At 39.9% G+C, this 25,706-nt stretch overlaps 2 protein-coding genes across 4 annotated transcripts; one reads left to right on the top strand and one right to left on the bottom strand.

Moving 5' to 3' along the window:
• Positions 1–15: 15 nt before the first annotated feature.
• GFM2 (GTP dependent ribosome recycling factor mitochondrial 2) lies at positions 16–21,066 on the bottom strand. Of its 3 annotated transcripts, none has more exons than XM_063320607.1 (22): positions 20,931–21,066; positions 20,276–20,343; positions 20,096–20,178; positions 19,451–19,535; positions 17,612–17,657; positions 16,500–16,597; positions 15,337–15,462; positions 14,878–14,966; positions 13,589–13,677; positions 13,287–13,347; positions 13,006–13,191; positions 10,173–10,253; positions 9,307–9,455; positions 8,595–8,735; positions 8,414–8,513; positions 7,408–7,597; positions 4,326–4,402; positions 3,672–3,810; positions 3,340–3,525; positions 1,811–1,926; positions 1,393–1,575; positions 16–950 (listed from the first exon to the last, which is right to left on the bottom strand). In XM_063320607.1, the coding sequence occupies exons 3-22, from the start codon at positions 20,156–20,158 to the stop codon at positions 822–824; spliced, it is 2,334 nt and encodes a 777-aa protein (XP_063176677.1). In that variant the 5' UTR covers positions 20,159–20,178; positions 20,276–20,343; positions 20,931–21,066; the 3' UTR covers positions 16–821. The 3 variants fall into 3 exon arrangements, with proteins under 3 accessions (XP_063176677.1, XP_063176676.1, XP_063176678.1); XM_063320606.1 differs by having other exon boundaries at positions 20,096–20,185; XM_063320608.1 differs by lacking the exons at positions 16–950; positions 1,393–1,575; positions 1,811–1,926; positions 3,340–3,525; positions 3,672–3,810 and having other exon boundaries at positions 4,389–4,525; positions 20,096–20,185.
• Positions 21,067–21,203: 137 nt separating this feature from the next.
• Positions 21,204–25,698, top strand: NSA2 (NSA2 ribosome biogenesis factor). The gene is made up of 6 exons (XM_063320612.1): positions 21,204–21,338; positions 21,561–21,748; positions 22,873–23,023; positions 23,247–23,426; positions 24,559–24,751; positions 25,418–25,698. The coding sequence occupies exons 1-6, from the start codon at positions 21,336–21,338 to the stop codon at positions 25,483–25,485; spliced, it is 783 nt and encodes a 260-aa protein (XP_063176682.1). The 5' UTR covers positions 21,204–21,335; the 3' UTR covers positions 25,486–25,698.
• Positions 25,699–25,706: the final 8 nt, after the last annotated feature.

Genomic DNA, 25,706 nt, shown 5'->3' on the forward strand with positions numbered 1-25,706 from the left:
AAGACACTCTTCAAGTAAAGAGCAAACTGTCTTTTATTTTGGAGTATCTTATAATTTGACACTTTTCTATGCAACCAAACCACTACAACTTAAATCACTCATTCCTAAAGGTCAAAAAAAAAAAATATTCCTCCCCCAATGTACTCCAAGGTGGTGGGGCAGGGATCACTGTCATGGGAGAACTCTGCCTTCCTTGTATTTTTTGCACAGGTCTTACTCAAATTGCAGAAGCATCCATTCTGCTTGCTAAAGCAAACTTGGGTATAAATTACAGCCAGTCCTGAACTCTGGTTCAAACTGGTTTCTAACAATACCAGAAGTAATGCCTACAGTTGTACCGTTTAAAATATTTATTAACCATGTTTTTTTATTCACCTGAAAACAAATCAAGATACAGACCACCAGAATCGTAAAGTTATTTCATTTATAGACATAAACTTCACAAACTTTGCTTACTGAAGTAAGAAACAGTCCTAATCACATGTTAAGGTGCCCTTAGCGCCTATTTCTATGAAGAGGATTTGCATCAGTTCTCACTGCAGATATCTGCAAGAGAAGATTTTCGCAAGCAGCAAATTATGGTTGCATGTCTGGTTCAGCTGCATTGCAATTACAAGGCTGTGCCAGAAGAACACAGTCTCTTGAACCTTCCCTTGGACAGTTAAAAGCACCGTCTACTCATACAGCTGCTAATTCATCATTTACCACAACCAGTTGGTCCCAGAAGAACATACTGGTGTACATGAACAGGCTCCTGAAAATATCTTACAGGGATGATGGAAAATATCTTCATTGTTCTGCAGAGTAAAGCAAGCACACAATCACACCAACCCTGTCCTCCTCTGAAGAAGTGCACTTTGCTCTTGACTGTTCAGGGCTTGGTAACTGGCAAGCTCCAAAGTGAAGGTTGCTGAGCCCGACGTTAGAGAACGCAAAACTGTTGAGTAGCCCTGGACAAAATGAAGAACACAGGTCACGCAATTTAGGATAAAGGGAAGATAAGCTGCTTAAGTCACAAAAGAGAGAGAGTGTCAGAAGTATACTGCAACATACTAATAAGTTATTTTTTTAATATTACTGTGTTAAAAGTGCAATACATGCATGAGTCAACCTAATTTTTAAAAAACTATTCTCTACTAAAACAAGTTTTACAGTATTTACTACTTCTCTAACTTACAGTTGAAAACTTGCTGGTGTAACAATCTGCATCGGGCACAAAAACACCACTAGATTTCTGGGCACTTGCTTCAGATTTTCAGTAATTAAAACAATAAAAAACATCCATTCCAAGTTTATTCATCCATAACAATAAGAAAAGTGAACTGAAGCCTTATTATTTTTCAACATATAAAAAACTAGATTTATTTTTTACTATTTAAGATAATTGCATACCATCATTTCTGCTAGTGGAACAGCAGCAACCACAACTCTGTTATCTTGACGACTCTGTATTTCCTGAATGCTACCTCTCCGCTGTGCAAGATCAGCGAGTGCTGCACTGAGATGATCTTCACTTACTGTGATCTCTAGGTTCATCAGGGGCTCCAGTATTTGTATACCAGCTTTTTTCAAAGCCTACGTGGAAGGGAAGAAGAGTTAACTTTTTTTTTTCCCCCAAACATTGACATAAATACTTACATAACTCAAGCTAACACTGCCTCTCAAACTCTCTACTTCCAAAAGCTATCAGGTCCCTAGCAAGGGCATTACATTGTCAGAGAAGAACAACTGCCTGATATTGATACACATGTATTTTCCCAGTAGTATACTGTGCTGCTGTGTTCTACAGCAGCTTACAGCTTCACTGTACCTTTTGCATGCAACGGGAGACACAGGCTGATATCATTGTGTGGGAGGTGTCAGGATGCACCGTCAGTGATTGCAGTGTCACATCTATATCCTGAACTGGGAATCCAAGCAAGGGTCCTAGAAAAAAAAAAAAGAGAAAAAGGAAAAAGCATATTTGTTTTTCAGAACATTAAGACGTACGCAAAAGAGTTTCAGGATTAATTCAGAGCTTCTCGCTTCCCTCTTCCCCTTCTCCTTCCCCTTCACCCCCCGCAAGGGCATGACTCATTTTGTTCCTCATTTTCTGATTTTTTCATTACCTAGCTTTGCATTCCTTTGTCTCTTCTGGCAGTCATACTTTCTTACTCTCTTTACCAAAAGCACAGATAATTTTCAGAACCAGAAGTTTCCGAGTGGGCTCATCCATACAGCCATTCCCAAAAATTTAAGGTTTTTTTAAGACATTGTAATAGCTAAAGCTTGTCTATTGAAACAAGACCTCATTGGAAAAAGCAGTGAAACCTTTTGTTTAACCAGGAGCCAGATGATCTTCTGTATTTTTCCTTTTCAACACAATGTGATCCCATCAAAGCCTGATACTAACCCACTACCAAAACTTCAGGATTAACTCAATTCCATGAGTGATGAACCACGCAGAGTCCTAGCTACATTATCTCCATCCAACCCAGGACGCTCAACCAGACCAAAAACTATACTACACTGGATGGGAGGCCTGAACCTCACGTGAGGAAAAACACAGCTTTTTTCATACAGAGAACATGCCCAGATCCATTTTTTTTTTTAAACTACTTAATGGCATGAATTTTAGGCTGGAGACAGCAGAGTTCTCAAGTGCCTTCAAGGAACATGAAGAAAGCACGCAGTCAAGAATCATTCCACAGCCAGTGATGAGAAATGCTTTCCAACTCAACAAACCAACATGGAAAAAACACCTCATGCTGTTGCTTCTAGAGTAATTCTCATTGATCAGTCCACTCCCTGTTAATTTTACTGTAAGGAAGACTTTGGACACAAGTTATTAAATACTTCCTCTTTTTAATCAAATGTAAAAGACACTTTTAGTCCTTCAGAAATTGCGAAGTCCTATACTTTGCAATTAGGTAAGGCTTTTTATTTTATACTTCTGTGGATTTAACATAAATTTTAAAATAAAAAAATAAATTTGTAATTCTAATAGAAGTGTGGTATGTACATGTTGGCCTCCGAACCCGCTTCTGTCACATCACTGTGACATGATGTCAGCAAGTAAATGCCTCATCTCTTATACCAGATTAAAAGACAAACCAAAAGAACCCGAGGCTCACTGTTGAGTGACTGAGAAGAAATCAACCTTAAAACCAAAGGCATGCTGACTTCCGTTCCTGGTGTAGGGAAAGGACTGCTTGGCAATTTTTGTAGTTAAGGAAATTTCAGAATTTTCTTTTGCATCTAATGTTAATATGTATTAGCTTTTAGTTTTCAAGCTATGAAGGAGTCTTTCCTCCTAGAAACATATTACAAGGCTTCTTACAGAAACGTTAGAGCAATTACCTTGAATGCATGAATTTGTGATTCCGTTTTCTATAGCTCCTTGGAGTTCTTTGGGCAGCCCTTCAATGACACTCACGGCATACTCAATGATGGGTTTTGTCGCTGCTCTCTCTCCTGACCTGGGCCTCACCTCTAACTCTGCAGTGACAAAGTGTCGTTTATCTCCTACTGTTTTGTCCAATGTATCTGTAGGGGGCGGGGGGGGAAAAAAGCAAAGCAACCGTTTGGAAAAAAACCTAATAAAATTCATCTGAAACCACTCGTAAGATCATTTAAAGTACATCAAGTTACAAAACCAGAAACAAGATGTTCCTTCCATTCACTCATTTTACCTGTAGCTTGGGCAGCATTTAGGATGGTTTCTCTGTATGCTATTTGAAGAGGTCCCAAGTAAGTCTCAATTCCATATTCACGTTTGATTCGGTCATGAATGATTTCTATGTGTAGTTCACCCATGCCACAAAGAATAGTCTATTAAGAGAAAGTGAAGAGAGAAGATTTTAAACATGCAAAACTCAGGTTTTAATATAAACTGTTTAAGCAGTTTAATGCTGTTAATAGTCTCTTAGAAATATTTCAAATTCTAAGGAGCCTAGAGAAAAAACAGGACTGCCTGTTTTTTCTGACAGATCAGGTCATCTGACATAAACACCATATAAGTGAGAGGGTAATTATCACTACTGTGACCACTATAAAAAAAGGTCATCTTACATTATCTTAAAGACTGTGCAATTCAAACTTTTTTAAATACAGAACTGTCAAAAACATGCAAAGCACAGGATGACTTCCTCTACTCTGTAAAGCACAAGTGCACAAGGCTCCACTTCAGTTTGATGCACAGAACTTTGTACATTTATGATATGTACATTTAGAGAGTCCTTTTTTTCAAGCAAATCTCAATATGCAAATGAACTAAATGAAGGGTGGTCTTGGCAGTTTTTAAATAAAGCTTGATTATAAGGTGAGTAACAGAAGATTCATCTTACTTGTCCTGTGTCAGGATCTAGCTTCACTTTTAAACTTGGATCTTCACGCTGAAGGCAGCTCAATGCGTTATCTAAGTCTGTACATAAATATCAAACATTGTATCTAAAGAGACTTCAGTAATTTGAGAATCATAATGAATATCTAAACATCACGTTCCTCATACGGTCAGATCTTATTCTCAGAAGGAATCAAAAGGATCCTAGGGAAGCAGATTTTGGCAAACAGTCAACTCAAATTACAAGCAACTTGCAGCTTCCGATTCTCTCCAACAAATTAACTACACACTATAGAGTGCTTTAATTTAATTATTAAAAATACTATTTTCAGAGTGCTATTTTGAACTTGTATGAAGACAGAATGGACCTATAAGTGTTTCATCAAGTCAATAAAAAGTATTGATCCCTTTTTACAGATAAGAAAAATTGTCAAATAACTTATATATGATTTGCCTAACTATTTCAAGGTGAGTTCGACATGAAAAGGTTCAAATTTCTGATTCCCCAGTATCTTAACTGCTGAGGAAAGCAGCTACAGAATGATAAACTCACAGCTGAGACTGTATTTATCTGCCTTAGTCTTTGAAAAAAACCCAGCACAAACACCCACAAAACAAAACAAAACATCCAAACCCCCCAAAAACAGGCACACCTTACAACCCAGTGTCTCAGCCCACAGATGTATTGCTCCAAATCTGCATTCTACTTTCCTCCATTCCATCATACTACACTGGTACTTGTCCGTCCTCCCCTGCACCCCTAACCAAGCTCAGCTTTGTTGTAATGAAGATACAGAGTTGAAAAGTATCTATTTCCAAAAAGAGTCATAGGATCATGGAATCATTTTGGTTGGAAAAGACCTTTAATATCATCCAGTCAAACCATTAACATAATACTGTCAAGACCACCACTAAACCACGTCCCTAAGCGCCACATAGTCTTTTAAATACCTCCAGGGATGGTGACTCAACCACTTCCCTGGGCAGCCCGTTCCAATGCTTGACAACCCTTTCCATGATGAAATTTTTCCTAATATCCAATCTAAACCTCCCCTGGCGCAACTTGAGGCCATTTCCTCATGTCCTATCGCTTGTTACTTGGGAGAAGAGACCGACCCCCACCTCGCTACAACCTCCTTTCATGGTAGTTGTAGAGAGTGATAACGTCTCCCCTCAGCCTCCTTTTCTCCAGGCTAAACAACCCCAGCTCCCTCAGCTGCTCCTCAAAAAACTCGTGCTCTAGACACTTCACCAGCTTCGTTGCTCTTCTTTGGACCAACACCTCAATGTCTTTCTCGTAGTGAGGGGCCCAAAACTGAACACAGTATTCAAGGTGGGGCCTCATTAGTGCAAAGTACAGGGGGACGATCACTTCCCTAGTCCTGCTGACCACACTATTTCTGATACAAGCCAGGATGCTGTTGGCCTTGTTGGCCACGCGGGCACACTGCTGGATCAAATTCAGATGCCTGTTGGCCAACACCCCCAGGTCCTTTTCCTCTGGGCATCTTTCCAGCCACTCTTCCCCAAGCCTGTAGCACTGCATGGGGTTGTTGTGACCCAAGTGCGAGACCCCGCACTTAGCCTTGTTGAGCCTCATACAGCTGGCCTCGGCCTGTCCAGATCCCTCTGTAGAGGGATCCTACCCTCAAGCAGATCAACACTCCCACCCAACTTGGCATCATCTGCAAACTTACCGAATCCCCTCAACCAGATCATTGATAAAGACATTAAACAGAACTGGCCTCAATACCAAGTGCTGGGGAACACCACTTTTGTCTGGCCATCAACTGGATTTAACTCCATTCACCACAACTCTTTGGGCCCAGCTTTTTTCTCAGGGACACCTGTCCAAGCCATGAGCAGCCAGTTCTCCAGGAAAATGCTGTGGGAAACAGTGTCAAAGGCTTTACTAAAGTCCAGGTAGACAACATCCACAGCCTTTCCCTCATCCACTAGACGGGTCACCTTGTCATAGCAGATCAGGTCAGTCAAGCAGGACCTGCCTTTCATAAACCCATGCTGACTGGGCCCAATCATCCAGTTGTCCACCTCATGATAGCACTCAAGATCTAAATCTGCTCCATAACCTTCCCTGGCTCTCACGACAGACTGACAGGCCTGTTGTTCCCCGGATCCTCCTTCCAGCTCTTCTTGTAGATGGGAGTTATATTTGCTAACCTCTAGTCAACTGAGACCTCCCTAGTTAGCCAGGACTGCTGATAAATGACGGAAAGTGGCTTGGTGAGCACTTCCACCAGCTCCCTCAGTATCCTTGCGTGGATCCCATCCAGCCCCATAGACTTGTGTGTGTGTCTAAGTGGTGTAGCAGGTCGCTGCTTCTCTTGCATCATGGGGGCAGCTTCATTCTGCTCTCTGTCCCTGTCTTCCAGCTCAGAGGGCTGGGGACCCTGAGAACAACTGAACTATTAAAGGCCGAGACAAAGAAGGCATTAACTACCTCAGCCTCTCCCTCATCCTTTTTCGCTATGTTTCCTCCTGCATCCAATAAAGTCAAATAGAGTCAAATGGAACCAAGTCCTCTGGTACAGATTCTTGGGATAGGCAGTAAGATTACAGTTCACACTGCATGGGTGAACCCTAACTAGACACACAGAAATCTTGGTAAGTGAAGACTTCACACCATAGAGTAAAACTGTGAGTGCCGACTGAAAGAAAATGACATTTCGAGGTTATTTGTACTCAGGATATTATGTAGAGCATACCAGCGCGACTGCAGCAAAACTGAGCCTGACAGTAGGAAATGGAAGTGCCTCCATCTCTTTTTTCAAAATTAAGAACTACTACTATTCTAGACACAAAAACTAGAAAAGTATTACTACTAGTACTGCTTGATGTAGTAATAGCAAAGGATACTGACAAGCACACTCTAAAATACAACTTCTGTGCGAAACACCAAAGCTCTTTATTAGAGCACTAATTGATAAATTTGTGCAACTCACTCATATCAACCAGGTGTGCATGTATTGGTGATGAGCTCTGCTCCCGACATATGAGAATATGGTTATGCTTAAATATCTCATTTGTAGAATATCTTGTGATATTGCTAGGTAGCTACATTGTACCTTGTTGTTTGGCCATTGAAGGAGGTTCAATTGTACAGAAGAAGACAGGGTCAGGGATCTCAACGCCTGCCAGCAGAAGGCTCTCTACATTGCTGGTAGACCTCTTCTCTCCCGCAGCATCCCTTCCAGCTCGGCGTGCTGCAGCTACTGCTGAAGCCTTTGACGATACTATGGTATCTCCAGTGGCACTCTAGAGATCAACACCCAGTGACCCACAAGACACAGATGAGTGAGAGAAGGGGATATGAAACAAAAAAAAACCACACCAAAAAACTGAAAAAACCACAAACCCTGACCATCTCTCTTCCTCAAAACCACTTGTGCTAAACTCCATTTATTTACTTATTTATAAACAATTACTCTCTCTTCATATAACTAAAATGATCTGGAAGAGGAAAAACTGTGCTCAAATTTAGACTAGCATTTCTTTGTCCAGTTCCCTGCATTTTAAATCTAGTTTACCAGTCAAGATACAAAGGCACAAAGAACAGTACTGGTAAATGAAAATTTGCTTATGCATGACAAAGTTGGTTACATTTTAGAAAATCTGTGCAAATGAGATCTATGCAGCCAGTTCAGACAATAAAACACTGAATTCATAGACTAACAGAAGCAAGCATGAAACAAACTTATTTGAACTTAAGGTACACTTTTGCTTTTAGGTAACTTACTTGGAACATCACTCTCCTTCCCCACAGGAGGTCTCTCCATGGCATTACATTGTATTTTAAGAGTTACAATATAAATACAAGCTCAGAACCCTTCTAAAATACACCTTCAGTCTTCAGTCCTTTCCATGTAATCAGCATTGCATCTCCCAGGTCAATTACTGACATATATACATTGTAATACTTCATTTTAGAAGGAAGTACCTGTACATGTACTTCAAATAAAGCAAGTTTACATATGTCACAATAATCAAGAATGTATCTGAGATACAATACTATAAAAGTGGAAAGCACACTAGTGAAACAAGCTCCTTTACAGGACCAGTATTTTCCATTACCTGTTTTAACCCAACAGTAAGGGCAATGTTGCCAGGCATTAGCGATGGTATTTCAATTTGCTGATCAGCAAAAGGCAGGAGCAGCCGGCTCATTCTCTCCCTGAAAATGAAGTTCTTTTATTACTCAGGACTTTAGCAGATACTCCAACGCTCCACTAAACCACACCTCCATCTTACTCACGTGCAACTTTTGTTAATATTATATACAGCTGATTGAGGTTTCAGTGAACCTGAGTAAACGCGAATGAAAACTAGTGGTCCACGACATTTATCATGGAGAACTTTAAACGCTAGGGCACACAGGTCATCCTTGTACCATTGTCTGCAAAATAAAAAGCACAACAAAAAGCATACTTGTAGGATTAATCCACTCCAACTCATGTTTACCTAAACTTCCACTCACTTAAGAAGCAGTATTTTTCCTATTCTAATATTAATAGAAGTAGATTTTTTAGAAGTCTTAATTTATACCGAAAAGTATAGTACTGTATAAGTAGTATATGTATATATATATATATAGTAGTATATATATGTATAAAGTATAAGTAGTTCTAGCTCCAGCAGGATACATGTCATGTGACTCAGCCAATACTAAAGATGACCCCTAGACCTTAATTTTGTAAAATGGCAATATCCTCAGATTAAAAATAGACTTTAGAACTCTAAAGTGCAAGTTTGACAACTGAAGATAAATACATACAATTCCAGTAGCACTGACCAAAGCAGGTTCAGCACTCAAGTGTATTTTTACGTCCACACAGCTTTACTGTTATTTAATACCTAAAAACAGTAAACATTTTTTAAGACAGGAATGTTTTGTTAATATTTTTCCTTTTATGCTTTCCTACTTAATTTTTCTTTTTTCCAGACCCTCCTTTCCTCCCTGTACTTACAGAAACTCATATGAACGCTCATTAGGTGCAGGCAAGTACATAATAATAGCATCCAGTAATGGCTGCACTCCTTTGTTCTTCAGTGCGCTGCCACAGAGTACAGGTACAGCTTTCTGAGCTAGTGTGACTCTGCGGATAGCAGACTGTAACTGCAAAAAATAATTATTTTCTGTTAACATGTGAACTACATTTTAGCCTAAATTGTATTCCAGCTATCAGGTGTTGCTAACAAATCCCACAAAGTTAAAAAATATGCTTGTAAATATAACATCACTCATCCAAATTCTTTTCACTGCTTCTAATGAACTCCAAACTCAAATGTTTAGATGCTAAAACAGAAGACACTGCTTTTAAAATACCTAAACATTTCATGCAGATCTGCAGCCATTCTTGTTCTAACAGTCCTTTTAATCCAGAATGTCGTACCCCGCCACTTTCAACACGCAGGGTCTGAAAATCCAACCAATTCACAACAGTTGTTACTTTTGTTGGTAAGAATCAGCAGCTCAGACACAAACTGCTGAGTCTACCTGGAAATTCCATTCACCTTTCCCTAAATTTTTTTGCAGCATCCTAACATTCAAAAAAACCACCAACCATACCTTCTGGAACAAAGGCACCCTACTTTTAAAACTGTGCCTAGCATGTCTCAGAATAATAGTTAATGCATTATTGTATACAGTTCATACTAAGCTTGAATATGCTTTGTTCTAAATACACAGTACTGTAAATTCACTACAAAAGCTGGTGTGATATTTTTGTTGTTGTTGATAAAAAATGCACATCTGCCCAAGGAAGAAAAACCCAGCCCTTCAGAATAACGTCTGGTAAAAAATTGTTTATAAATAATGAAATGTAAAAATTACCTTGTCAGCTGGTATGGAGTCAAAGTTTTCACTATATTCTCCTAGAACCAGTTCAGCAAATTCATCATCCAGATCTGCAACCTTCAACAGAATAGTTCGTTATTACTTGGCATACAGCAGTTTCACAGACAAATCACAAATCTTAGTTATTTAGGATATACAGCTAAACAGAGCAGGAACAAAGCCTTAGATATCAGAGATCACAAAATCAAACCACGGAAAATTATGGAAATGAAGGTTTCAAGAAAGAAGAAGGGAAAAAAATTAAAAATCAACTTATAAAGCCGCTGTCAAGCAAAACATCAGTTGGAGTGAGAATGCTTGCACTTCTCTCAAACTCAAAAAACCTGCAGCCATACAGTGACAGCCATAAAGGGTATAACTGAATGCACTTCAGATCTGCAAACAAGGTAAAGTCTGAAGTAAGCAGCAAGTAACCTTTTCGAACCAATATATAAACAGCTGGAAAAAAAACAGACAAGCCTTCAGGGCATTTTGACCTTCTGCATGTCAAATGCTTGTAGGTCCAAGAGCTCATCTGTGTTTTCAAACTGTACCACTTAGCTTGACAAATAAATTAAGCACTCTTTAAACCTGCTTGCACTGTCATAGATCCAGGACACCCAACGTGCAGGAAGGCACTTTGCCCCCTCTAGTGGCTAGGACAGCAATTGAACAAATACTGAAATGAATCATCGATAAGCAATTACAAGTCTAATCAAGCTGATAGTTGAAACGTAAGACATAAAGGAAAGTGTTCATTTAATTAAGTGAAAGCAAGTGTGCAAGATGACTGGTATTCGAACTACTAAATTTTACACTGTTTCTGATAAGGAGTGTCAATAGGATACAAAGCACATTAAAGTATTTTATGAACACAAAGTTATCTCAATTATCGCACTACTGGTCCACCCCTTCCTGGTTAAGGAGGGGCCCAGAAACCACAGGAAAAAAACCAACATTGTTCTTACAAAGCCTTCTATCTCACAATACATTACTTAAGATAAGAGGCTGAATGATAACACCCCCATTTAAAACCTGGAAATTTTGAAAACCAGATTGTGTGTGTGTTTTACTTAACTCAGAGCAATATAAAATATATCTCTCCGATTCTGATGTTTCAAAGGAAACTGAAAGCCTAGCACCATCTTTTTATGCACTTGCACAGTGCTATTCAAAGTTGTGTGGAGGGCAGCTCTTCTGCAAAACAGATCAATATCTAAGATAAACATAGTTGTTAACCTCCCAAATTTTGCTTATAAAAGTATGCATTCAAATATAATCAGTACTACAATTTAAAGTTGTATATAAACAAATCAAATGTAATAAAAAAACCCAACCCTTTTTACTTGGAGAGAAGACTTGCTTAGAGTGTCTCAAGTACAAGCAAATATTCCAATATCATTACCTAAATTACACAAAACAATGTGAGACCTTAAAATGCCAGCTGAGGGAGAAGAAAAACACTCTGGACAAATTATTTCAAATGTTCCGCACTGCTCTATAGTCAATTTTTTCTTTTACTTCCATTAATTCTTCCATTCTTCACCCCTTCTAAACTGCCAGCTGTGCAAAATGGGGTATCAAGTAGATCAAGTTTCTGTTAGCTTTTTTAGCTTCACAGTATGACAATCTACGTTAAAGAAATAGTTACACTGTTCTTTTCTCATCTCTCCCATGGACTTTTTGGATGGATCCGGAAAAGGATTTATGGTGGGATTCAGCTGCCTCTAACATAATATTTAACACCATCTTGACCAGCCTGCAACATCCCATCCTGCTTCTAGCTGACACTCCAGAAGGGTATGGACATCCTGCAGGTTCTGGGTCACATATGCCAGGCCTCACGTGAATATACCAAGTATCTTTTGGCACCTAAGACAGTACAAGATGCCATGTTAGCCAACTGAATACTAAATTTAGTGTCTGCTTTCTTCACTTCTCTATTTTAAAGCAGGGAGTATTTTTCATTTTACACTTACATTGCACAGCCAGGGAGCCCAACTCTATATTTAGCATGTTTTGCCATCACATATTAACATTTCCAATGTGCATTAAGCATCTTTGACAGATGGGAAGGAAGTGAAGAAAATCTGAAATTCCCCTCTGATACAGAGCGGGTATCAACTAGCTAGGAAATGGCTCTGCAGAAGTCAACCAGAGGGTCCTGCTGGACAAGCGAGCACAAGTCAGCAGTGTCTCCTTCCAGTGACAAAGGCTAACAGCATACCAGGCAGCACCAGCAAGAGCATAGCCAGTGGATCAGGGCAAGTGGTTAGTATCCTCTACCCTGCCCTTGTGAAGCTGCATCTAAAACACTGTCTGCTTTTAAGTTCCCCAGCACAAAAGAGACTGACAAACGGTGCAAAGTCCAGTGGAAAACCACTGAGGTGGTTGGAGTGCAGCCGGAGGCACAGAGAGATGGGTTTCACTTGGAGAGGCTGAGGCAGGATGCAAATGCTGCCTCTTGGTACTTGAAATGGTGGTGGTGGTGGGCCTGCTTCAGGGAAAACATGGACAGATTCTTCTCAGAGGTACAACAAGGAAAGAACAAGCCACATTGTCGCAGGTTGCAACACAGTAAATTCCCGTTGAACAAAAAGAAATAACGTTTGACTACAAGGATGATCAAGCACTGGGACAGGCTGCCTGGACAGACTGTAATCACCATCCTTAGAGACTTGAAAACTGAACTGAACACGGCAGGAGCACCCTGATGTAAATTAGCAGGTCACTGCACCAGACACCTCCAGCAGTCCCTTTCAGACTATTTTTTTTCTACTGTTCTAAATAACGGTTTTAAATATATTATGTATTTACTTTAGAACTTTACTTGTTCTATTAAGGCATTTCTGGCATCCTGGACTTCTTGGAACAGGCTGGGATCATCAGCCTCCAGAAGCAGCTTTTGCTCAAAATTTTTTCCATCATCCAAATCAGAAGTAGGTTTCCAAATTATTTTTTCCTTAGTTAGGATATCAACCAGTCCTCTGAAGGTCTTGGCTTCCCCAATGGGCAACTGCAAATAGAGAGGAGATTTTGGACAGTTGCAAAAAATTAAGAAAGGAGTACCACTTGAAAAAAAGCAAATGAACATTTAATTTCTAAGCTTACCTGTAAAAGCAAAGGTTTCGCCTTCAACTTTTGTTTGATACTCTCAACAGCATATGTAAAACTATATTAAAACAACAGATATTCAGTTACACAAATCATAACGATATAGTAAAATAGGTTTACTGTTCCCTCTTTACAGCAAAAATTCCTCCTAAAGTTACAGAAAAATATGATGTGCATAATCAAAGATGTATATAGTAGGTATTAACATAATTGGCTTGGTCTATGCTTAATAGAAAAACTTGATTAGATACATTCTCTTACAAAGCTTTTAGCAATGATCAAAATAACTATCTAAATACCTTGCCCTGGTTTTGTCCATCTTGTTCAAAAAGCAAATTCGTGGTATCTGATGTTTGTCTGCTTGTCTCCACACTGTCAGAGTTTGGGCCTACAGCAAAAGACAAAATGGAAATATTAGCGCCGATAGACAAACTATACACTCCCCAACACCACTGAGGGACCAAGTTCAGAGTACAGAAGGGAACTGTGCTGAATGCGTTGCAACAATCCTGCATCTAGCAGCACAGATGAACACAAGCAGCTTTGTCGCATCTCTTCTCTCAGCTGCAGTCACTCCCCATCCTTCACTAAGGGCACACAGGCATATGGGCAAGGGAACGTGGAGAGAAACTAAACATTACAGGGGATATATATGGAAAAAAACTCAGTAGAGACTTAAGACTTTATTGCCAAGATACTTGAGCACACACAGGCAAGAATTTCTGTGGCTACACATACAAAACTAAAAACTACTGTGGTTTTGCTAATAATTGTGTACTGCTGAGACATTTATGATTGCATTTTTACTTGAAAGTTAAAACAGGTATATATGAAAATCAGTTCAGATTCAGAAGTAGTCTCTTACCAATACATGGAAATAACGCAAGAATTTCCTACGCAGTTTTAGAAAAAAACCAAACAAGCAGATCTAATTTTTTTGTTGTTGGGGGTGGGGGCTGTTACTCAGTTCAGGTTCATATATGAGAGTACTTAAATGCTTTCCAATAGTACGTTAAATAATGTGACTCACACTGATCAAGAGTTCTCTCATCCCTCATGTAGGAAAAAGGTATGTCCCATGGAACACAGTGATTTCACAGCATGTAACTTTTCTACAGGATTGAACTAAAACTTCTCATGCTATAAAGTCAAATTCCAGCCTGCCTCCACATTTTCTGCACTATGCTCCAAAGGGCATGTTAAATGGGACATTGGGGAGGGAGAAATTCTGGCTGAAAATTACTCATTTTCTACATAAAAGCTGAGAATGAGAAATGAACAGATATTAATTTCTTTCCACTGGTGGGGGAAGCCAGAAGTATTCACCGCAGTCAATGTTTGTAAAGGACAGCAACAAAACAACAAAAACCCCTCAGCATTTAATGGGAATCCCACTTATTTGCCCCTTATTACCATGGAAATTCACGTACACTACAGGACTCGAAATTAAATGCTCATCTTCCTGAAGGTGAATTTTGACCAAAGCATTAAAAGAGATAATACAAACTGACATCTCTGTACGATTATTATTATTTCAATCTGATTTCAGTCATTAGAATAAATAAATAAATCCACTAGCTATTTTTACCTCAACACCAGCTGAAGCATCAAACACTGCTACAGCTCCATCCAGGACTCTCAAACAACGCTCAACTTCCACTGTAAAGTCCACGTGACCTAAAAAACAATCCTCCTTTTACACCATCATAATTCAAACAGGTCATTACAATTTTTTTCATTTTTTTTTAAATCATGTCAAAACAACACTGTCTTTACTTGCAGAGAAATACACCCATCAGTCCTTGAAACTCAAAAAATCGTTACACTGCAATCCCAGCACTAAGAGCAATTTAGTGTGGAAATGTCTGAGCTCACTGTAAACAAGACAGATTAGGCACCAGCGAACAATAATTAGTCAAAGCTGAACAGAGCTCAGTACAGGCCTTTTTACTGCCGCAATTAAACCAATTAAATATTGTACCATATCTAAAACCAAGACTTATATTCCACAACACCCCACCTCGTGAGTACTGCTGAAGTCTAGTACCTGGGGTGTCAATCAGATTGATTCTGTAGTCCTTCCAGTCAAAGGTAACAGCAGCGGACTGAATGGTAATACCACGTTCTCGCTCCTGTACCATAAAGTCTGTCACTGTGTCCCCATCATCAACATCTGCGACAAGGGAGAAGGGTAACAGTTGTGTAGGTAAATAACTCAAAAGCTGAAATTGTGTTGGAAAACAGATGCTGAGAGACATTTGGAAATATTGTTCCTTTTATATATGTATAAGCTATGAAAACTAGTCTTTTTCAGAAAATGATAATGTCAGCTAATTTACCCAGGCCCCCTTTCCAGCGAACAAATACCCTGTAAGTCAAAGACAAGCAATTCCAACACCCTTTTGGTGATCTTAATCCTAGTAACACCATGAGAACTTGAAAACTAAAGCAAAGTCCAAAATCACGAATAAACTAGTTTAAAAAAAACTGGCTGCATTCACTGTATGGAATTTGGCTGACATTTTAAAATTTAGTAACAAAAAGGTAATTGAGAAAGTTTTTTTAAAAAAAAAATAATCAAAAAACCAAACCAAACAAGTAAGAGGTTGGGTTTTGCTTCGTTTTTTGTTTTTTTTTTTTTAATTTTAATAAAAAGAGACGTAGTTCCACATTTTTAAAGAAGGCTACCAAGTTCAACCACTCCACAAGCCTAACATCATCTACCATTCTCACACACAGTAGGGAATAGGGAATTAAATTTAAAAGGTCAAAAGGTAGCACAAATGGAGGCTGTTGTGACCTTTTCAATCTTGAAGAATTCTGTGAGAATTGTTGAAGCAAGGAATTCTTCCCATGTTATGGCTTCCAAAATAAATGGTTACGCTTTGTAAATCTGGTTTCTTTACAGGTCAAAAGAGAACTGAAGAAACAGCTTTACCAGAACGGCCAATAAGTAAAACAAGAAGAACCTCTAATTAAATACTAAACAAATCAACGCACTAAAAGAAAGATATGAACCAATGATTTTTCAAAGTACAACTGCCTTAGAACGTAATGGAATGTGCATTAAGATTTCATTATATCGCAGCACAACTTTGGAACAACTGGCTTCTACGCTAAGTATTCCACCAGCGACCTCTAACTGCATGGCATGTTATTGTACACTATTAAATCTCTCAAACCTCCTGAAATACAAAAAGTATTTCTAACCTCCAAGTGTTCTTATGTATCCAGAATAATACAGCATTCTCTCTGTTGTCGTAGTTTTCCCTGCATCGATGTGGGCCATAATGCCAATGTTTCGGATTCTGCGTGAAGCAAAGACATTGCTTTTACTGAGGTAATTTTTTTATTCAGTCATACTGTTAGTGGCATAAACACTTAATATTCACTGAGAACAGCATAACAGATGAATAACATTTTTCCTCTGTTGCATATCTGAAATAGTGTGCATTCTGACACTGAAATATGTTAGTATTGAAATGGTGGATTTTCTTCATATCAGTAGTACTCAAGAGTTTTGGAACAGGTTTCCACGCTTCACTTCACGGTAAGGACACTTCTTGGCCTCATCCTCCCCCATCTGCCCTCCCCACAGACATAAGCAGCCCCCCCACCCTCTCATCCATGACAATCCCTAACCCCCGGTGCCCAAAACAATCCATTGCATATATAGCCTTTATGCCCCAAATACAGCATCCAAATTCCCATGAAGTTGTCCTTGATTCTGTTCAGCCAAGCCTTCCTTTCTGAAGGACCTCGCCAGTAGCTTCCAAAACGGCTTTACTAACTGCACATCACAGGCTTGCGCTCAGCCCCCACATTCACCGTTAATGCCAGATGAAGCTGCCCTCAGGACAGAAGCAGTCTTCCAAGGGAACTTCAGCCACAAGCTATTTCTTCAGCAGCTCAGCCCCTAATTACTTTGTCCTCGCTCCTGATGTCCTTATCTAGCACAGCTGCATGCTCCCATGAACACAAAGCACACAGCCCTGCCCACAGCAATGGTCCAGCTGCCAAGGCATCCCCTTCCCCTCATTCAGCTCCCAGCAGGCCCCATGGATTTGGAGCTTCCCCAAAAGCCCGGTTTTGGTTCTGATGATGCAGAACCAAAGTCCAAGAGACAGTCCAAGGCCTCTCTGACACCAATATCCATTCTATATTGAAATGTCAGAAGGGTAAAACTAAGGAAGTTCTAACTTTAATTTAGAATATGCGTATGAACTATGGATGTGACGGGCATAGCAATAACCTGTGACTTTTTATCGCATCAATTGCTCTCACTGCCAGTTACATCCAAAAAATAAGGTAGCATAACATACCTGGATATATGAGGATTAATGACAGAACGCAGAGACTTAACATCTCCTGGAGACAAACAAAACAATACAACAATTTGTAAGACTGATCCCAATGTAGAAAGGATAGATTTTAATAGAATGAAATATATTTAAGAAAAGTCCCAACAAAATTATTTAAAAAAAAAAAAAGATTCAGAGCCACAACTCACAACAATCCATACTCTCTACCACCTCAAATTTCTAAAGATATGTACTTGATTTTCAATAAATATCTCTCTCTTAAATAAGAAGAGAAAATCTTCAAAACAGCTGTAATTTAAAAAAAAAATAGGAAAAAGCCAACACATAAAAGTATCATCAGCACAGTAAAATCTCACTCCGCAGAATTAATAGCAAAATATGTGTCAGTTCAATACAACTATAACACTGACATTCATCTAAACTGGCTATTAGATAACAAATTTCAAAAGTAATTTCTCCTTTAAACACTGAAGCTAGACAGCATAATTCTCAGGGAGAAAACGCAAAGTGACCTACGTTAAGAAAACACGTGACTGAGGAGTTTTAAACATGTATTTTCTTGAAAGAGATTTCCTCTCTCACATCCTCTTTAGTTGAAAAATAAGCTGCCAAGTTAAAAGTTCATGAAACCAATCCATAATTCATATACTCAAGCCATTTAAGTTATGCTTCAGGAACTCACTACTTTAGTTTATCTTTGACAGACCAAACAGAATTCAACAATATTTGAACTAACATTCCTTAACCACCTACAGATAATCCCCCTTACCAAAGAGACATTAAAGAGGCATCCTATAGGTTAATGTCTCAATAAGGAGAAAGACTGAAGCAAGGCAGCAGGCTGGAAATTCAACACCACCCCGCCCCCCTAAATAAAAACTCCAACTAACACTGTCTTTTTCCCTTCAGTTTCTAAAATAACCCACAAAACAACACATTAGTATGTTTGAGATTTCTTGCTTGTCTTCTGGTGTATGGAATGAACGTGACATTTGCCTCCACGTGACACACTGAGGTATTCTGCGCAGCAAAACCGGACATAAATACAGCAGACAGCAAGGACATTGCAGAGGCAACTACACAGTGACACGTAGCAACAGAGACTGCATTGACATTAGCAACAAAGAGTAAGTCGTCCTCTGAGGTACATGACTGCAGCTTACAGACTTTTGCTAAGACACACAGTGCTGAAAATATTAACAATTTTTTTTTTTAAAAAAAGAAGTTGGCTACCAACCAGTTACCAGTTTCCTCCCATCTCCATCTTGATGTAGAAAAAGCAGCCCTGACTCCCAACACTACCTTGTATCAACTGATTTCCATTCAATGTGCCGATACTCAAAAACCAGCAAAAATTCCTTCTAATTTAAATTTTGTTTTTGAAGGATCTTATTCTTTTTACTAGCTCTTATCCTGAGTCTGGAAAGAAAATACACTAATGATAAATTAAACCTCCTATTTCATCAGAGTCCTGTCTTTCTCCCCTTGTCCAACATGCTGGCTATCATCAATTACTTGATAACCAATAAGTAGGTCAGGCAACTAGACGGGGGTTCCAGTGCATTTCACAACTGACCTGATTTCCTGTGCAGCTGTATCTTTTCTTTTTATTGTTTTCTAATGGCTTTATACTATACATCCACTAAGAAAAGAGCAGCAATACAAAACACTTCTTTTCAGTCCTTGAACCTTTTAACTGCTCTGAGCTTTATACACCTTCACATACATACAAATCCTATAAATAATGACCAAAAGAATACAATAATACACAAGATAGAAAGCATTCTTACTTATTTTTAGACTAATCCTTATGATTAAGAGTATAATTCAAATTTATACCTGGCGGAGAACTGTAATTTCGTAGATTGCCATTTTGCTGTGTCACACTTATGACTCTGAATTTTGACTTTCTGAAATACAGATGCTTAAAAAGAAAAAAAAAATCATATAGAACACTTATCACTATAAGTAATTATTTTGTAGCTACCTTTTTACCAGTTGTAGAGAGCTAAACTGAAAAGAAATATCTACAAGAACTGATACTGTTGTTAGGTATTTAAATAAGCTCAAAATACTGGCTATTTGGAAGCTGAAGCATGAAGATGGTAGCACCGAGGTTTAAATCAAGTCCAATCCCACAATTATTTGGGAAATCCAGTAAAAATCTATGACAGCACGAAAACATGTTGTCAGTAGCCAAAATATTTTAAATAAGTCTAATTATTTGTGTAAATAACATAACTCTAACAATGACAACTGTTAGGTAATCAAAATCAGAGATAACTAAAAAAGTTTACAGAAAAAATTACAAATTGAACTTCCACATTCTGACCTATATTACGTCCAATTTCAACATGAAATTATGCATTGTTTATATATCAATTTTTAAAAGAAAAACAAAAAAAAAATTTAAACGTTTCCTCAGACTAACTCGAGTGTTTCTTTTGCCCACAGAGAAGTCTCAAAATTTGTGAAAAAGTTTACCTTACTGCACAAACTGGATGACTTCAATGCGTTCACGGGAAATTTCCTCATACATCTCAACATTCTGGGTCCCGTTTCTAAAACTGTTCCCTGCCAAGGTAAGTAAACATCGCATAACACATTTATGATGGGAAGTAGGTAACCACATTACTTTCACACAAATCAATCAAAAAACTTAACTGTTTTTCAACTTAGATCAGGTTGCTATTCTTCAGGTTACTGCTCTTCAGGTTAAATCGGTGTCAGATCTGTAAAAATAATGTTATTAAGCCTTAAAAATGCAGCATAAAGGCAAGCTCACAAACACTAAGTGTATTTCTCAAAGAAATCTGGAACAGTAAAGCAGAAACACTAACACCAGCGTTTACACTCATGCTCAGGTAAACTCTAGAGCACCGACTGACGACCGGTGAAGCGTAAATAGCTCTTCTGGTCTTGACGGAGGAAGGGGGAGCTGGGAAAAAGTGCGTGTTTGGGGCAAAAATAACAGAAAATACTAGATACGACGAGATTTTAAGCATCGCCAAACCCAGCAGGACGCAAAGCCCAAGCGCAGAAGCTTCACGAGCGTTCCTAGCTGGCCGCTGCGTGACTGAAGGAGACACCGACACCCGGCTCCAGTTATTTTATGCTTCGTGGGGGAGTTTCACAATAAAGGGAAAGCAGCCTGCACGCAGGCCCGCTTCCACCCCACACGCACGCACACCCGCCCGGCCCCTACCGCCCTTCGCCGCCCAGGGCAGCGGGGCGGCAGCGCTCCCCTCACACAGCCCGGCCCAGGCAGCCACTCCACAAGCCAACGCCACCACCCCACCCCCCAACCCGCGTTACGAACCGCCGGACGAAGAGCTTTAACAGGGCCAAAGCTTGGCCTGCGCCCCGGGCCCTGCCGGGAGAGCCGCCATGCCGCCGGAAAGCGTGCTCCTTCTTCCTCTCCCCGCTGCCTAAACCTCCCTCCCGCCGTTCCGCCCCGCCGTCCCGACCTCACAGACCCAGTCGGAAAAAAGCGCCTCTCCGCCTTCTCCCCCTCCGTCTTTTCCCTCTTCCCGGCCCCGCCAAGCCGGGCGCGTAGCCCTCGGGGGAGGTGGAGGGCCGCCTCTCCACCAGCAGGAACCAAAGCGCCGGGGGGCAGCGTTTCCAGCCGGGGCCGTTTCTGGTCACTCCCTGTCTTTTCGCCGCCGGGGAGGCAGCGGGGCGCAGGGCTCGGCGCAGTGCGGGGAGACGCCGTGGGGCCGCCGACATGGTGGGAGTCGGGGCGGTGGGACAGGACGGGATGGGGAAGGGGCGGAGGAAGGGAGGGAGCGGTGACGGCAGCCGAGCGGGTCCCGCCGCCCCGCGTTGAGGGCGCCGCCGCGACGCGGCCTGCCCGCGTCCCTGCCGCGTGTTCCAGCGGCGCTGAGCCCGGCCCAGCCGTTCCTCAGGCGGCGACACCCGCTGACCGCGGGGCTTTCTTCCCCTGTCACAGCCGCAGAACGAGTACATCGAGCTGCACCGCAAGCGGTATGGCTACCGCCTGGATTACCACGAGAAGAGGAGGAAGAAGGAGGGCCGGGAGGCCCACGAGCGGTCGCGGAAGGCCAAGAAGATGATCGGGCTGAAGGCCAAGCTGTACCACAAGCAGCGGCACGCCGAGAAGATACAGATGAAGAAGACGTGAGTACCCGCCGCCTCTCTGGCGCTGTCCCGGCCATCCCCACGTTTGAAGGATGAGGCGAGATGTTAATGCCGTTGCAAAGAGCTACTCTTTGCTTGTGCCGTACTTTTAAGTAGTGCTCAGGTGGTAGGAGAAAGTGGGTTTTGCCACAGTGAAGACATTTCCGAGTTACTCTCTTCTCAAGGGATGTTAAAAAACTCCTAAAAGCATTCCTTAAGATAAGTCTTAATTAGCAACAGCAGTGACTAACATAATTAAGACAAAAATTTGAACGCATTTGCTCAGGGCTTTTACACCAACTGCCGTATTGGTGTAGCAAGAAGCAGCCAGCATTTTTTAAACAGTGTTAGTAGAAAAAGTACAGTAACGTACAGAGTGTTTGAGCAGAATGTGATACTCGTCTTCCAGCATAAATTAAAACTTCAAGTGTAGATAAACAACACCATGTTTTGGAAAATGTTCTCTGTTATTCAGAAATTGAAATCAAAGCTGTTAACAATATTCTTTATTGCTCATGAGTGTAACGTCTATCCACCATGTTATTTTTGTTGTTTTCCAAGTGCAGACAATTATTTTCTTCTGCGACTTGTAAAAGTATTGGGTTTATTAACTGGCTTGTGCGTCTTTCCCCCCCCCTAAATAGCCTCAAAAATTAACAAAACACAACGCCTTTTATGCGCACACGTTCCTCAGATTTATAAGCATTGCCATCAAATTGCAGAAGAGTAGTAGTGTGTTATTTTTCGTCAGAGAGAAAGGCTGATATCTCTCAAAGTGCTTGGCTGCTTGTTCTAAGTTGTTCAGAAATTCCTTAATAAGATGCACATCTTGTTTTCCTGTCTTGATGGGAATTTATGAGCTTTTGTGCACTGTGCAACCCGTCAGTTGTTACATTAAGTGAGATTATTAGTTTACCCTGAAAATTATTTAGTATGTATTTATATTTTTCAAATATAAATATGTACTTGTTTACAAAAACAGAAAATTATTACAAGAATTGTTTACTTGTTTTCAAAACGAAAATTTTGAGCAGGCACAAGCTAAGTTAAAAGTATATATCTAAAAATGAGCCTTTTCTTTTTTCTACTGTTAATACTGTTCTGTTTTTTCTTTCTCCTTGCAGCATTAAAATGCATGAAAAGAGAAATACAAAGGAAAAGAATGATGAAAAAACACCTAAAGGAGCTGTACCAGCATACCTGCTGGACAGAGAGGGCCAGTCCAGGGCTAAGGTTCTTTCAAACATGATCAAGCAGAAAAGAAAAGAAAAAGCTGTAAGTAACTGTATTAAAATTCAGATACTTACAGTTACTTGTGACAATGACCGATTTTCATAACTTTAAATGCTAATTAAAGTAAGTGGTTATGAGTTGATTAAAAAGTACAGGCTACCACTACACTTTAGGGAAATTTTATTTTATGCTTCGGTTGTCCCTTTTCATTTAGGAATGTAGCATGTAAGACTATTGACTTTTTTTTTTTTTTCCTCCCTTCCAGGGGAAGTGGGAGGTTCCTGTGCCAAAGGTCCGTGCACAAGGAGAAACAGAAGTCTTAAAAGTGATTCGTACAGGCAAGAGAAAGAAGAAGGCCTGGAAGAGAATGGTCACAAAAGTTTGTTTTGTTGGAGATGGCTTTACTAGGAAGCCTCCTAAATATGAGCGATTCATTCGACCAATGGTAATGTTCTTCAGCCTTAAAGAACATTTAAGTAATAATTCTTTTGATTTACTGTTTTGAGTTCCTGTGACGAGGAAACTTTCTTCTGCGATGATGCACTTGTTTACTACCGATGTAGAAGATTCCTGTTAGTTTCCTTGCAGAAATCTAAACTTCGAATGGCATGAGGGAGCGAAGATGCCCCTGCAGTCAGAGTCTGTGTTAAAATATCTCTGTTCTTACTCCCATAACTCAGATGATGCCAGTAAGTTAAAGCTATGAGCTGTTAAATTAGCATGGTAAGACCTTTAGCAAAGGCGCTTTGAGTAGCTTTTAAAGTTGGAGACTTCTTTTTTAAGCTGCTATGATTCTGTCAGCTGCAGAAGCCAGCTCTGTTCTAGAACTCCAGAACTCCCTCCTTCTGGCTTGCTAAATAAGCATGAAGCACAGACGTGACCATATGCAAGGGAAATGCTGTACCTCCAGCCTGACCTTTTCTTACACATCTGCAGGAAGAGCCTGGGCTCTAGCAGCCTGGCAGTGTGCAGGAGGAAAAACTAGATCACTAAGACAGTGTAGTTTTTCTATAAATACCCGTTCTGTCACAGGCATCAACAGAGTCATTATGCAGGCTGACTGTTGGATCGTACCTCATTACCATTTTGATGGCCATCTTACACAGAAGCTTTGGATAGTTTTTTATCGACACAGAAAAGTTTATGGTACTTAATCGTACTTCACCACTAGATAGAAAGCGCTGTAGGAGATGGGTATTTAATATTCTGCGATATGTGAACAAGTTTTCAGTTTTACAAGAAAAAAGGAAAAAATTCTAGTCTTAAAACCCAGTAACACTGTTAAATGCATTACCATAAACACCTAATTTCTTCATGGAACAGAAGCCAGCTGAGATAGTGAGCAGTATTCTTGTGCTACTATCAAAAATTGACATCCTGAAAATATACATGGAAAGCTTTATCGTGTAGTTAATTGTGTTTTAAAACAAATCTGACATTTTATAGTAGGCAGATAGCATTCTGTATTCTATAAAAATTCTATATAAAGCTGAGGACATAATGCTGAAAGTCAATCTAGATTAGTCATGAGGGCTTAAAGCAAATACTAACTCATTCTAACACTCCTTGTGCAACAGGGCCTGCGTTTCAAGAAGGCACATGTGACACATCCTGAACTTAAAGCTACTTTTTGCCTACCTATCCTTGGTGTAAAAAAGAATCCTTCTTCTCCTTTGTATACACAACTGGGTGTAATTACCAAGGGTACCGTTATTGAGGTGAACGTGAGTGAGCTTGGCCTCGTGACACAAGGGGGCAAAGTTATCTGGGGTAAGTAGTTAAACTAGCTATATTGCACAACTACTTTTAAAAGTTTTAAGTCTTCATTGCCTGATGTATTGTTAAGACCATGTCATATAGTCGTAATTGATCCATTGTTAAATGTTAGGTTTGGGCTGTAGCAGAAGCAACTACTAGGCAACTCTATAAATGGAAACTCTTAAATTTTAGTTTTAGGCTTTCTGGTCACACTTTCAAGATCAGTTTAGATGAAGTTCACAACAAAGACTCAACTTGCTTGCCTGTATCTCACATGAGGCAATGCTACAAGTCTAACCATGTGAACTATGAAGAATTATATTATGCTTTCAGTGTAAGTCCTGTGTAGAAGTATCTTCATAGGATCAGGCTGACTTCTTTTAACAGAGGGGTTGACCTGGACAATAGCAGAACCTATGATGTTTAAAGTTGTTTTTTTTAAATCTACCCAGAAGTCTAAATGATCCATTTATAAAAAACAGCTTGAATAAAGTATTTTGTGAACTTAAGCTTGCAGCTTAGCAGAAGGTAGATTTAAATCTGAAAATGCATTTCAGTTTTGGAACAGGAATTACCTACGCTTCAGAGTTGTGGATTGAACTTGAAAACAGAAGAATCTAATTTATTATATGAACTACTTCAAGCTTTTGTAGACATTTAATTTGCTTTTCTCTTTAGGGAAATATGCACAAGTAACAAACAATCCAGAAAATGATGGCTGTATTAATGCAATTCTACTTGTTTAAGTTGGGCTTGATACTAAGCATTGGACATGGGCTCCTGCAAAATTGGTGCAGTTTCAACAAGTTTGCAAGATCTCTGAAACATTCAGTCATTCAAGAACATTGACCCCACAAGCTGCTGAGGAACTTAAACATGCCAGAAATGACCGCTCGGGTTTTTATATTTATTGTGTTTGCTCAGCTGAACACTGTCCAAATAAAGTGATTCAATTTTCATGTTTTGG

Source organism: Chroicocephalus ridibundus, chromosome Z, assembly GCF_963924245.1.
Source record: "Chroicocephalus ridibundus chromosome Z, bChrRid1.1, whole genome shotgun sequence".
Classification (NCBI taxonomy): domain Eukaryota; kingdom Metazoa; phylum Chordata; class Aves; order Charadriiformes; family Laridae; genus Chroicocephalus; species Chroicocephalus ridibundus.